General features: G+C 37.8%; 11 protein-coding genes across 11 annotated transcripts; 5 read left to right on the plus strand and 6 right to left on the minus strand.

Annotated features, from left to right (window-relative positions):
• Positions 1–24: 24 nt before the first annotated feature.
• NESG_00816 (uncharacterized protein) lies at positions 25–369 on the minus strand (the record flags this gene model as incomplete). The annotated part of the gene is made up of 1 exon (XM_053048460.1): positions 25–369. The coding sequence occupies one exon, from the start codon at positions 367–369 to the stop codon at positions 25–27; it is 345 nt and encodes a 114-aa protein (XP_052905220.1).
• A 2176-nt stretch (positions 370–2545) lies between these two features.
• On the plus strand, positions 2546–3172 carry NESG_00817 (uncharacterized protein; the record flags this gene model as incomplete). Its single annotated transcript, XM_053048461.1, has 1 exon — positions 2546–3172. One exon carries the CDS (start codon positions 2546–2548, stop codon positions 3170–3172), a length of 627 nt encoding a protein of 208 aa, XP_052905221.1.
• A 116-nt stretch (positions 3173–3288) lies between these two features.
• On the plus strand, positions 3289–3621 carry NESG_00818 (uncharacterized protein; the record flags this gene model as incomplete). Its single annotated transcript, XM_053048462.1, has 1 exon — positions 3289–3621. One exon carries the CDS (start codon positions 3289–3291, stop codon positions 3619–3621), a length of 333 nt encoding a protein of 110 aa, XP_052905222.1.
• A 44-nt stretch (positions 3622–3665) lies between these two features.
• Positions 3666–3947, plus strand: NESG_00819 (uncharacterized protein; the record flags this gene model as incomplete). Its single annotated transcript, XM_053048463.1, has 1 exon — positions 3666–3947. The coding sequence occupies one exon, from the start codon at positions 3666–3668 to the stop codon at positions 3945–3947; it is 282 nt and encodes a 93-aa protein (XP_052905223.1).
• Positions 3948–4025: 78 nt separating this feature from the next.
• NESG_00820 (uncharacterized protein) lies at positions 4026–4625 on the minus strand (the record flags this gene model as incomplete). The annotated part of the gene is made up of 1 exon (XM_053048464.1): positions 4026–4625. The coding sequence occupies one exon, from the start codon at positions 4623–4625 to the stop codon at positions 4026–4028; it is 600 nt and encodes a 199-aa protein (XP_052905224.1).
• Positions 4626–4892: 267 nt separating this feature from the next.
• On the minus strand, positions 4893–5678 carry NESG_00821 (uncharacterized protein; the record flags this gene model as incomplete). Its single annotated transcript, XM_053048465.1, has 1 exon — positions 4893–5678. The coding sequence occupies one exon, from the start codon at positions 5676–5678 to the stop codon at positions 4893–4895; it is 786 nt and encodes a 261-aa protein (XP_052905225.1).
• A 159-nt stretch (positions 5679–5837) lies between these two features.
• On the minus strand, positions 5838–7160 carry NESG_00822 (uncharacterized protein; the record flags this gene model as incomplete). Its single annotated transcript, XM_053048466.1, has 1 exon — positions 5838–7160. The coding sequence occupies one exon, from the start codon at positions 7158–7160 to the stop codon at positions 5838–5840; it is 1323 nt and encodes a 440-aa protein (XP_052905226.1).
• A 1013-nt stretch (positions 7161–8173) lies between these two features.
• NESG_00823 (uncharacterized protein) lies at positions 8174–8365 on the plus strand (the record flags this gene model as incomplete). Its single annotated transcript, XM_053048467.1, has 1 exon — positions 8174–8365. The coding sequence occupies one exon, from the start codon at positions 8174–8176 to the stop codon at positions 8363–8365; it is 192 nt and encodes a 63-aa protein (XP_052905227.1).
• A 24-nt stretch (positions 8366–8389) lies between these two features.
• On the minus strand, positions 8390–9118 carry NESG_00824 (uncharacterized protein; the record flags this gene model as incomplete). Its single annotated transcript, XM_053048468.1, has 1 exon — positions 8390–9118. One exon carries the CDS (start codon positions 9116–9118, stop codon positions 8390–8392), a length of 729 nt encoding a protein of 242 aa, XP_052905228.1.
• Positions 9119–9158: 40 nt separating this feature from the next.
• NESG_00825 (uncharacterized protein) lies at positions 9159–9899 on the plus strand (the record flags this gene model as incomplete). Its single annotated transcript, XM_053048469.1, has 1 exon — positions 9159–9899. One exon carries the CDS (start codon positions 9159–9161, stop codon positions 9897–9899), a length of 741 nt encoding a protein of 246 aa, XP_052905229.1.
• Positions 9900–10977: 1078 nt separating this feature from the next.
• Positions 10978–11883, minus strand: NESG_00826 (uncharacterized protein; the record flags this gene model as incomplete). The annotated part of the gene is made up of 1 exon (XM_053048470.1): positions 10978–11883. The coding sequence occupies one exon, from the start codon at positions 11881–11883 to the stop codon at positions 10978–10980; it is 906 nt and encodes a 301-aa protein (XP_052905230.1).
• Between the last annotated feature and the right edge of the window lie 260 nt (positions 11884–12143).

Here is a 12143-nt window from a genome sequence, read left to right on the forward strand (position 1 = left end):
TAAAAAGATAACTAGAATGTATGTTTATTCTTTGAATATAATTTCCTCTTCCCCTTCTTGGTCTACTGTCTTGGTTTCTGCTAGTGGGTCAGAATCGTACAGGGAAGGATAGTCGTTTTCAGTTAAGTAGTGCTTTCTTCTTATGTATTCTATTCCCTTCTTGGTAATGACATAGTAAGCGTCTCTCCAGGCAAAGAACTTTTCTACGCAGCCCATTGAGTATAAACTTCTTACTATCTTCATAACCTTAAAGTTGGCTACATTGACGTAGGGATGTGGCTTGAGTGTTCTGTCAAACTGAACCACAATACACCCTTTGTCAAATATAAATCTCTGTACCTCTTTTATTTCGTTGGTTGGAATGTGCATTTGTGCAAGGATAGTAAAAAAAAATTAACCAAGTAGTTCAAAAAGAAAATTCGCCAAATTTATGCCTCTCTAAATAGCACCTCTTTTGCAGACCAACGTCTGTTTACTAGAACCCTACAGTCTTTTCAATAACTCTTCTAATAAACATGGCCGCGTAAGCTATAGATGTCACCAAAAAGAAAATGAATAATAGCTTTAGCTCAAACACCATGAATGTGCTTTTATTTCTACAGAAAAATATTTCTTTTAGTAGGCATTGAATAAATAAAGATGCTGAATTAAAAAAACAATCCGCCGATGCCTCTTTGGAAGCTAGTTTCCTTCTATGAATTATTCAGCCAAATACTTAGATAGATTTATATTTGTGGTAAAGTTTAATTATATTTACTGTGTTATATAGCTAATATTCTAGCCGAAGTTTTTATGCCATGGGAATTGGAAGTGTTTTTGCAAACCTACTTATAATAGCTATGGTAGTACAGCTTTGTTCTTATTCTTGCGCTACGAGATCTTTTGCGTGGCTGGGTTTTCTTTGAATGGTTACTTTTTGTTATGCTAAACATAGGTATTTGCCCAATACCTCTCATCTATTTATAGCTAAAATATGCATCATCTTGATTTATGCTGCTAAATAGTGAATAAATCAGTTAGATTTATATCTAATTATTTTATATGACTGACAAAGCAGATAAAGGCACTGCAGATATGGGGCAGACGGGCAATGCATAACCAGACAAAAGAGTAGTAAAAAGCCAGCGCATATCAATCATAAAGAATTCAAGTAGCACAATGAAGTAAATGCATATGAATTTGACCACCTGAAATAGTCTATGTGTGTTTCATATGTGTATATATAGCATCTTTCAGTTGCTTCTTCTAAGCGTTCTACATGTCTTTTAAGTTATTATGTCTTTGTTTTCACTTTAATTCTGCAAGACTAGAACGTATATGTTAACAGTGCATACTTATACTGTGTGCTTTCACCATTTCTAGGCTCTTCTAGTAAATCGCCTGCGTTTCCATGCCAATGCATATCACTTAATCATTTACAGGAAAACTGTTTCTTCTCTATTTACCAAAAAAGAACCACGCAATTAGACAACCTTTTTCTATACAATAAACATTCTTTTTTCCTTCTTTCTTTCATATTCTGGCCTGGTTTCTTGTGTTTTCGAATAGCTATATCTTTTTTATTTTTACTCTCTGCACTGCATGTCTGTTTCTAAATATAAGCAGAATAGATGGTATGACAATGAATATATCCCATACACTTTAAAGTTGTTCTCGGCCATATGCGGGGTGGTGGCTCTTCATGCTTTTACCATACGCTTTGCTGAACCCCTTGAGTACCCAAGCATTCTTCTTGCGCTTTCATCGCTTTCTACCCTCATTGTTTTTGGAATTGCTCTTTTCTAGTCTTTTTGCAAGACATGCATTCTCTTTGTTTCTTCTAGCATATGGCAGGAAGAATAAGCACAAGTGCTATTATTTAAATAATGATATTCTCTTCTGGCCATATTGATAGACAGTTTGGTCCTACTCTCTTTCCATCTTCTGTAAGTGCTAATTCCCACATTATTATTAACCAAAATCTCATTATAAATAAAGGGCATACCAACTGTGCATTCTAACTCTATGTTCATTATATGGAAATCTTTAATTCAAGTGTTTATGTTTCTATGCCTTCAACTGGCATCTTTGAATATATATGGAATAATTTGCATCATTGTATTCTTATAAACACATTTAGAATATAAAGTAAATCCAAATCAACATCTAGATAATCCGATTTCGAATAAACAAGTACTTTCGCATTGTAGCATGCTTTTCCACTGCATATAATACTGTATTGCAATGCATCCAATCATAAATGCTTTAACATGCCTGCACGCAATATTCATAAAAACACATATTCATATCCAAAGAAATTGCATATAGCACATATAGAGTAAGCAATGCCCTTAAAATATTATTGCACTAAGCAGAGACTGCATGAAATTAATTAAAATATTCATTTTAGATATATAGCATGTTCTTACGCTTACTGCCATGTGTAACCTTGCATCTATTCCAGCATATACACTGTCTTGCCATATTATACTATATGCGCCCCTTAGGCATAGTCTGCAATGTGCCTATATAACCAGTACACAGAGAAGAAGTAAAATTTTATTAAATGTGTGACCAGGAGGAAATTCGTAAGTTATGGCTCTGCCAAAAAACAATATTCCAAATGATGAAGTGCAGAGGATACACAGTCTCTGAGGTGGACATGGAAATGGACCTTAATGCATTTAAAACATCATACCCTGCTCTTATAAATACAGGTAGCAAGCACTCTCTATCCATGCTGTTCCAGCATACGTCCATGCCAGAAAAGCAGCTCTTTGTTTTTTTCCCAGACAATGCATATTTCAAAGCTAAGGACATAAAGCTGTACACCTCCACCCTGGGAAAACAGAATATCCACAATGGCATAATTGTGTGCAAGGAAACACTTAAGGCGCACAGTCTTAAGGCCCTTGACGAGTCCAGAAAAGACTACGACTTAGAGCTATTCTACATAAAGGAGCTCCTATTCAACATAACAAAGCACAAAGATGTTCCCAAACATGTTCTTCTGACAGACGAGGAGAAGAAAAGCGTTCTAAAGGAGCGAAAGGTAGGAGATGCACAGCTCAAGAAGATTCTAGTGGATGATCCTGTTAACAGATACTATGCAGGTAAAAGGGGTCAGGTTTACAGAATAATCAGAAATTCAGAGACTGCGGGTATTTCAATAGAGTACAGAATAGTAGAGTAAAAATAAACTAAATATTATAACGAGTCTAGGCCCTTGTGTGTGTATATTTTGCTGACTGTGTGGAAAAGCTCAGTAGTTTTGTATAGATTGTTATTCCTTCTTTTTTTTTATTGCATATGGGACTTGTTAAGCTCTTGTTTGAATTTAAGAATTCATTAATTCCTGTGGCTGTTTCAAAGGGAATAACTTTGCTGGAGGCTGCCGCGCTGAACCCGAATGTGCCGCTACGGGGGGCTTGCGAGGGGTCTCTGGCATGCACTACGTGCCATGTAGTGCTCGACAAATCCATATACAAAAAGTGTGAAGACCCAACCGAAAGAGAAGAAGATCTGCTGGATACAAGCAAGCTCCTCACATCCACATCCAGGCTTGGGTGCCAGGTAAAGGTCACTCCAGAAATGGAAGGGACCATAATTAAAATCCCAAATATTAACAAGAATATAATCTAGCTGCGTATAAAACGAACTTTAGAGCTGCTGCTGCAAAATTATTTATGAATGCAAAGAAGAACAAAACACTCAAGCAGCTGCAGGCAAGAATAGCAAGCGAGTCTCCGCTCTACACGGCTCTATTCAACAGAGTTTCAGTAAAGCCGCAGCTGCAGCTGTGCGACATCACAGGGCTACCTGCAAAGTATGTCTGCCCTAAAACAGGCCTGCAGTATAACTCTTGCAAAGTATACAAGAAGATCCGGGAAATGCCAACTGAAGCAGCACAGACCCTTGGAAGCATCCGACAGCTAGGAAAAGAGCTTTCCACACTAACAAAGAAATAAATCTACATAAACTTCAGATTTACCAGCCATGCACAGAAAGTCATAATGAAAAAGCATAAAAGTAGTGGAATAAGTGATTTATTCAAGGCTTGCAAGAACACTGTCTAGCTCCTTCTTGAAGGCGGCGCTAGCAAGAAGCTCTTGTTTCTTCTGCTCCTTCTCTTCGTTTTCTTTCTGAACAACAGAAACTCTCTTTATTCTCTCGTTCTCAAACTTCTCTAGAATGCCTGCGTTGGTCCATCCCATACGTACGCAGATTTCTCCAAGAGTGCATGTCTTTGTGGATGGGTTCAATTTGGTCTCTGCAAGAACCTGTGGAACTATAACTCTCTCCTGTAGTTCGTACTCCATTGGAATTCCGTCGTATGTCTTTAATCTGGCGAAGTCAGCTGCGCCCTGTGCTCCCTTGTACTTAAGCATTCCTCTAACAATTCTCTTGAAGCACTTGGATGGCTCCTTGTAGTGGAATGGTCCTTTCTTTGGGTTTACCAGGCATCTCTTTCTCTTCTTATCCTTATATATACTTACCATTCGTTCAATGGGTGATGAGAAAATAAGACCTTCTGATCTTACGACAACCACACTGTATCCCTCTCTCAGAGATTTGGCTACATATGCAGCTAATCTTCCCACGATATGGTCCTTTGCGTCAATAACGAGTTTTGTTCCGTGTGCCATATTTCTTACTTGGGCTAAAAATTAAAAAAATATTTATAAGAAACAGTTGGCTGTATACTATACAAGCCCACACCGCCAGATATTTGCACATGCTCAGACACGCATAAATCTCCATATGTGTATGTGCTGCGTATACGTACGCTCTTTCTCCTTCAAACCGCACACCACCCGGGTTATATGCAAATGTTACATTGGTTCAAAGTAAAAAGATTTAACAAGTACTGTATTTATCTATTATTATAATTATTGCTCTAGTTATTGTAAGCATCACTTTTTCCCTACCTTCTTGAAGGCACGCCCTTTGCTAAGCTGGATTTCTCTCAGGTCCTGTTTTTCTAAGTGCAGTACACCTAGAGTGCTGTTCAAAATGCCTCTTTCCACGTTTTTCACCTTCTTTTCTGTCTGTCTAATCTGCTTGCATTTTTCCTTCTGGTCTGCCAAGCCCATTCGGTGCTCCTCAATTATCTCCAAAGTGATTGTTGGCGCAATTGGTGTGAGTTTGAAAGGCGCTGGCTCTACCTCCATCATGTCCAGCATGATTGTATTATCGCACAGATCTATACCAATTGCATACTTAATCATGCCCAGCCCAACAGATGGCGGTGGCCCGCTTTGAAGAAGATCTAAAAGCAGGTTTAGCTTCAGCGGGTCTGTGTATGCATTCCTATGCACAAGCAGAACATGCAGCATATTTTTCAGAATATTCATATTTGTAAGCGCATGCGTAACTTTGTACTGCGCTAGCTCTACAATTCTAAACTCGTGTGTTCTTCCTATAATCATTCTTGCCTCGTGGCTCTTGTTCGTATAAATGTATACAAATAGAGAGCAGTCCAGCCTCTTTAAAAGAGCCTCCAGACATCCGTTTGACACAGAAGAGTTAGAGGTGGTTGGCTGGTGCGATCCGTCTTTGTCTGTGTACTTCACCGCGTTGTGCTTTATATTCATAAAGAATGTAATCAGAGGCTGTATGCACTGTGTGTTTGGAGATGGTGAAATGATTAAAAGCTTCTTACTGGGCTCAATAACGCATGGCTTCTTGTCTTTTTTCATGCAATAAAAATATTTCAGCATTATACAATAATTATTTATTCAGTTATCAGATAGGCTGTGCCTTTTCTGTTTGCTGCATATGTGGTAGTTTCTTTCCATTGCTGCAAAGAGGCACTCTTTCTTTGCTTTTATTCCTTCATACACGATCTGTCTTTTATTTTATGAAATTCCTTCAAGAATGGCTGGACGAATTGTGAGCGTGCTGTTCGGTGCTTCTTGAGACACATATATGCTTCCATCGGTTATTCTTCGCAACATATGCACAAACGCCTGGGCTTTTATTCTTCTGCATGTAGAGAGAAGATCTGCCTCTATATCCTCCACTTCCAGAGTTTCTTGCTCTGAAATGCTTTCATCTTTTTTAAAGCTACTCTGTGGTATGAAAGAGAGATCATGCCCGGGTGTCTCTAGAAGAAGTGTTTCCTCCGCTCTTGGAACTTCTATTAAGGAGTCATCTCCTCCAGCGTTTGATTTGTTGCCTGTGCTGCTGAAGAGGTTTTGTGTAATTTCCTGTAGCTCACTTGATATACTAGTACGCAGTTCCTGCTGTACTCCTTCAGCCTCCTCTATTCTACTAATCTCTCCCAGGCTCTCTTTTTCGCATACCTCCTTGGAAAGCCCTGCAACATGCATTTTCTGTATATATGCACGGGCATCCTTCAGAATTTCTGGGATTATAACTCTTGGCCTCTCTTTTCTGCTCTTCTTCTCTGCCAGTGGCTTAGATGCCTTTATAATCTGGCAGTCCAGCTCTGTGGTCTGGTCTAGCTTCTGTTTTTTTGCTGCAGATGCATCCTGCTGGGCTTCTCTTTTTCTTGGAGCTACTGGGCTTGCTAAAATTGTATCGAGCAAGACAGATGGCGCGCCTTGTGAAATCATTGACAGATTTATGTGCGAGCTACTCTGCAGCTCCTCTGTGCGCTCAAAGCTTGCGTCTTTTTCCTTAAGAATCGTGCTCTCCTCCCCCATCATAAAAGAGTGTGTTTTATTTTGCGCATACTCCTCAGAAAGTGTCTCTGCCAAGGAAAGGGAGATGTTGTTCAGACTCATTGAGTAGTCCTGGAAACTTAGCATGTCCACCATGGACCCTCGCGCCATCTCTATCTCTGCATCGACTTCCGCTATATCATTAGGTAGTCTTATGTGCTTGAAAATGTCAATTGCATATGTTATCTGCTTCTTGCTTGTTTTCTGCAGCTGAGCCTCAGACGGCTCCTTTCTTTTCATGCATATAAATAGCTCCTTGCACTCATCATATAGTATTTTGGTCTTTCGGAAAAGTATTCTTGAAAGGCCAAGTAGAATATGGCTTGAGGTTCTTAGCGCCAGCTCAGGCACCTCCCCTGCTTTTATTGACTTCACAGTGTCCTCTATGTCAACCTGCTGGATATCAGATTTGCTAAGTCGCCTGTCAAAGTATGCAGCCACCCAGGCTGCTGAAAGCTTTCCTTTGTTTGATAAAAAGTTCACTGCGTAGAACATTCCCTGTTCTTTTTCTTTCTCTATATATATTTTTTATGCCGGGAAACCTCCCGCCAAAGTGATACTAGCGGCCGCTGCGGTATGCAGGCACTGATGACGTCTTGAGTGCGTGGGAATGCATCCACAATCATTATGATTACACTGTTCTCTTCTTTAGATCCATGCACAGGTGGCTGAGCCTGCCTGCTGCACTATTTCATGCCTGGACATATGCATTGCTTTCTTCTTGCACAGCACGCAACTTTCAAGGAAGCCATATATCTGTACGCATTTGTATGTGGGTTGCCATTATATAGACATACGATTCTAACTTCAATTAGAAGAGTACCTCTGCATACTGCAAAATAATATTCACTTCAGAATAGAAAAATGAAGTAGCAATGGTCTGGTTTGTAGTCAAAATGTTATATGCCTATAATGGAAGAGGCTTCTTGCTTTTGTATGGGGAATGACTCAAACTGTCTAATAATTTTCACTGAAATAATGATCTTTGCATGAAAGTATATTCTGTTTGAATTTTCTTTATTTTTGAAGCCATGCTCTGCTAAATAGTGATATCTGGCCTTAAATTACATCAGTCCCTTCATAATTTATTTTAGTATTTAATAGGACGAAAATACATCTCCCATTACTTCCTATTGCACCAATAACTACGCCTGCCAAATAAATTGCAGCTTCACAGAGAGTTCTTTTGGATAATCAACCCTCTTTGTTATCCTCGCCTTCTCTCCTAATGCATGCAGATATATACAATTCATCTGAAACTCTATATAGCTCTTTACTTACTCTTTGGTCTATAGAATGAATGGCATCCAACAAGCTTGGTAATATATAAGCCTGTCTCTGATTTGAGCAGTTTTCAGATTGGCTTCCCCTGTTTATTCTACGGGCTCTTAAAATAACACAGCCGAATTAATTTCTTTCTAGTTTTAATTCACATCTCCTTTATCTATTATATTAATTATTGGTTATTTGTTTGAATTTGTTTCACTCATTCTATAAATATAAAACACATGGTGCAGACTCCAAAAATGAAAGACCAGAAAAGTGAACTATTTAAAAACTCATCTGCTGATTTGCTCCAAACAGGAAAGCAAAAATCTTCTAATGAGTTGTCTATTGACTGCAACCTTCAAAAAAAGCCAAAGCAAAAAAGATATGTTAAATACAATCTAAGCGAAAGTATTCTATTCAATAGTAAATAGCTTCTCTATTTATACCTATTAATTTTATATCATGTTTTCAGTAATCCCTAGATCCTTTCGTATTTTGTCCGCCTCTTCGCTTGTGATTCCCATAATGCAGTGCGTGCTGTTCAGCATATATTTCTCATCTGGCTTTGTATTGCTCACATAAAGGGTCTCATTTTTCTTTAATAGAAATGCTCGCCCAACTTTTAGCGTAGATGCAAGAGTTAGAAAGTTTTCTATTGTTTTGCTGAACGAGTCAACATTTATCACAAGTCTATAAAGCTCCACCTCTCCAATCTCTTTTAGAATTCCATATATCTTTTTAATCTCCTTTGGAGCATCTATCTGCTCTTCCTTTAGCTCTTCATTTTTGTCCGGCCTTTCCTGTGCTTTTTCTGTCTTTGTCTTTTTGGGCTTTCGTGCAGGCGCGTCTTGCTTGGATCCGGAAAGTGTAAGGATAGGCGGAAAGTATGCACCTCTAAAATATTTGCTAGCAAGCTGCCTGTGCACGTCAAGGTTCGTTGTTACCAGCTCAATATATCCATTTAGTGTGATATTATTGCTGCACTCCATAAAGATTCTCTTGCTCTCTTCTCCTATTATTTCGCTTACTAAGCATGAGTCAAGCCGCAGCTCCTGTGTGGTTTCAATCTCCTTCAAAAGCTCGTTGCTCTTTTTATACAGCGGATACAGAACCTCATTTTCTTTCTTTTTCTGCCTGGCCGTCTTAATTAGCGTAATGTACTTCTTTGTTAGCTCATCTGCCATCTGCACGATTTAATTTTACTTTTCTGCTTATTTCTATTTTATGCTTTTTCTAGGACTAATAAGCGGGGGAAAGGACAGCATTTACAATATGCAGATGTGCGTGCAGAATGGGCACACGCCGGTGTGTTTGCTAAATATGCAAATGGAGAAGGAAAAGGACTCATTTATGTTCCAGTATGCGGGAGGTAGTGTTTTGCCTGCAATTGCGGAGTGCCTGGATCTTCCGCTGCACCAGTTTCCTACATCTGGTGTATCTAAAGAAAGAGGCCTTGACTACAGTATATCTGAAAACGACGAAATAGAGGATCTTTTTGCTGCAATTTCCTCTCTCTTAAAAATATATTCGTTTTCGGGGGTGTCAGTAGGTGCTATTTCTTCTGTGTACCAGTACAACAGGGTGAAAAACGTGTGTGATAGACTAGGGCTGGAGATCTTAGGATATATATGGGGAATGAATCAGAAAGTGCTTCTTGATAAAATGATAGAAGATGGAATATGTGCGATTATAGTAAAAGGAGGCGAGTATTTGAATAACCTGGTTGGAGAGACTCTTATAGAGGTGCGGCAGAAGTACTCTGCATACATTCAGGAGCAGATAGAAAAATACAAAGGCCTAAAGGAGGAATCGTTTAATCTGTGTGGAGAGGGGGGTGAGTACGAAACAATCACACTGGACGCAAAAATATACAAAAAAAGAATAGAAATTGTAAGGAGCGATTTAGTGGAGGTAGATGGGGTGAAGACATTGAACATACTAGAGTGCAGAACAGTACCTAAATAATTCATATGAACTATTAACAGCATGAACTATTATTCAACGCGCTTATTCTAGTTTATATTACATTTCTCTTAGACGCAACTCAATAAATATTGAAATAGAAATTCTGAATGGTTTGCTGAGATAGGCTAATTTCTTGCATGCGCCTCTTTCATCTCTATCTCTTTAGTGATGCTGCTTTTAACGTTAGGTTTTTTCTTATATTCCTCTGTTTAGTAAAGAACAAAAAGAATAATTTCACTATGCAACCAAAAGACATGCTATTGTAAAAAAGCTTCTTGCAATTTAGACCATTATGTATGGATTGATAAAATATTAATATGCGCATGTTATTGGCTTTTAACAAAAATACATGTTTTCTCGCTATACTCTCATATTTGTTCATGTACACCCGCTTAATCCGTATATAAAAGGCTGTTTGTAAATAATACGTCTGTCTTTTGAAGGCTTAACAAGTCCACAGTGTTTTTGTAGACTCTCTTATTAATAGCACTTTTCTCTATTTTTCTATGCTTTTGTTTTTAGGATCTGAAGCCTTCATTCCTAAAATGTTTGGTATATTATGTAGAGTTTTCATTTTTCTAAAAGAACAGAACTAAATAGGAGCTCATAAAAGAAAGCTCTTTATATAGACACCATATGCAACAGGACATTATTTATTATTGATAGTTAGTGTGAAGAAGGCTACTCTAGATGATTTTTGCTAGTACAGCGAATACTATACGAAGTTGAGTTACCGCCTCTAGGCAGAATCTACTCTATCCATATTCTATGCTATAACAAATAATCTGCAAGAATGCCATCCTTATATCAGACACTAAAATAGAAAATGACAATTTGCATACACAAAAACTCTCTAAAGAAGCCTCACTCTCATCTATAAATAGCACACAGCCTTATATAAAAACAGGCAGAATGGATAAGTCTAAATATTAAAAGAAAATTGACTTGGCCAAAACTAGCCATTAAAGGAAATTAACATATAATATCTGGGCTGTATTTATATTGTCTTTATTTGTTATTTGACTGCTTTATAGTACTCTATGCACATGTGATACCAATCTACAGCAGAATAAATGCATCATTTATAACTACTGTAATACTCAAGTCCTTTGTATGTTAAGCTCATAATCATCTCCTTACTGTATCCTTTTCGCACCATCCCCTCGATCATCAATCCTTCATAATCAGTGGCATATTTATTGCTTGTCCCAAGCCCTTCTTTATATAGCTGTATTGCCCGATCAACCTTTGCTTCCTTTTCTTGCTGCTTTATTGTATTGTATCTGCTTATGGCCATATTAATATCAATGTTCTCCTGTGACTCGCATCCATCCGCATCTGGCTCCTTTGGCTTTTGGATCATTTTGTCAAAGTTTATAGTCTCTGGTGCCAAGCAGTTTTTTTCTGCTATTTTCTCCTTGATAATCTGCGATATCCGGGTTATTTCTTTATTTACGCTGTACATTGTGATATTAACATAGTGCTCCTTAACAATAGAAACAAGCTTCTTCTTGTCATCGTAGAAAAGAAGAATCAGTACTGAAATAAGCGGCGACTTATTGTGGTAGTACTTGTTGCTGAACAGCGTAATTACTCTTTCCTTCACATAGTCATAAGACAGAGTTATATGCTTTCTAAAAGACGAGTATATCCTGTTCAGCACATTCACCACATACGACTCGGATACAACTGAGTCTGGAACAATTCCTTTATTCTTAACCAAAAGTGACAAAAACGTCATTTTATTTGAGTTACAATATATTAAAACATCCTCTATTAAGATAGGGATGGACTTGCTTCGAAGAAATAGAAACACAACAATCGATACTTTTGTTAAATAGTTCAAACGAGTGGTAAACGTGGCTGTTTTTATAATACTTAGAATATCTTCGTAGTGCACCAATCCATTAATATCTTTTAAGACGGATTTAAGAACTATCTGTTTTGGGGCACTGTTTAACAGCCAGAGTGGTGTAGTAGTCATAAAAAATAAAAAATTCTAAAATATATATGCGAATTAATTAATTAAATCATTATTACATGAAGCAAGATTTCTAAGAAAGAGTTTTCTAAAAATGCTAATCAATTGTTTTGAATGAAAATAATTTTTACATGCCTTTCTGTGCAGAGCATGGGTATTTAGACCACTAGAGATGGATAGAACAGTAAAATGCAGACGAATGTCTTCACTATAACCTCTTATGCCTTTAAGCTTATTAAAAAGACTTCTTCCATATTCTCATA

Source organism: Nematocida ausubeli (assembly GCF_000738915.1).
Source record: "Nematocida ausubeli strain ERTm6 chromosome Unknown supercont2.2, whole genome shotgun sequence".
Lineage (NCBI taxonomy): Eukaryota > Fungi > Microsporidia > Nematocida > Nematocida ausubeli.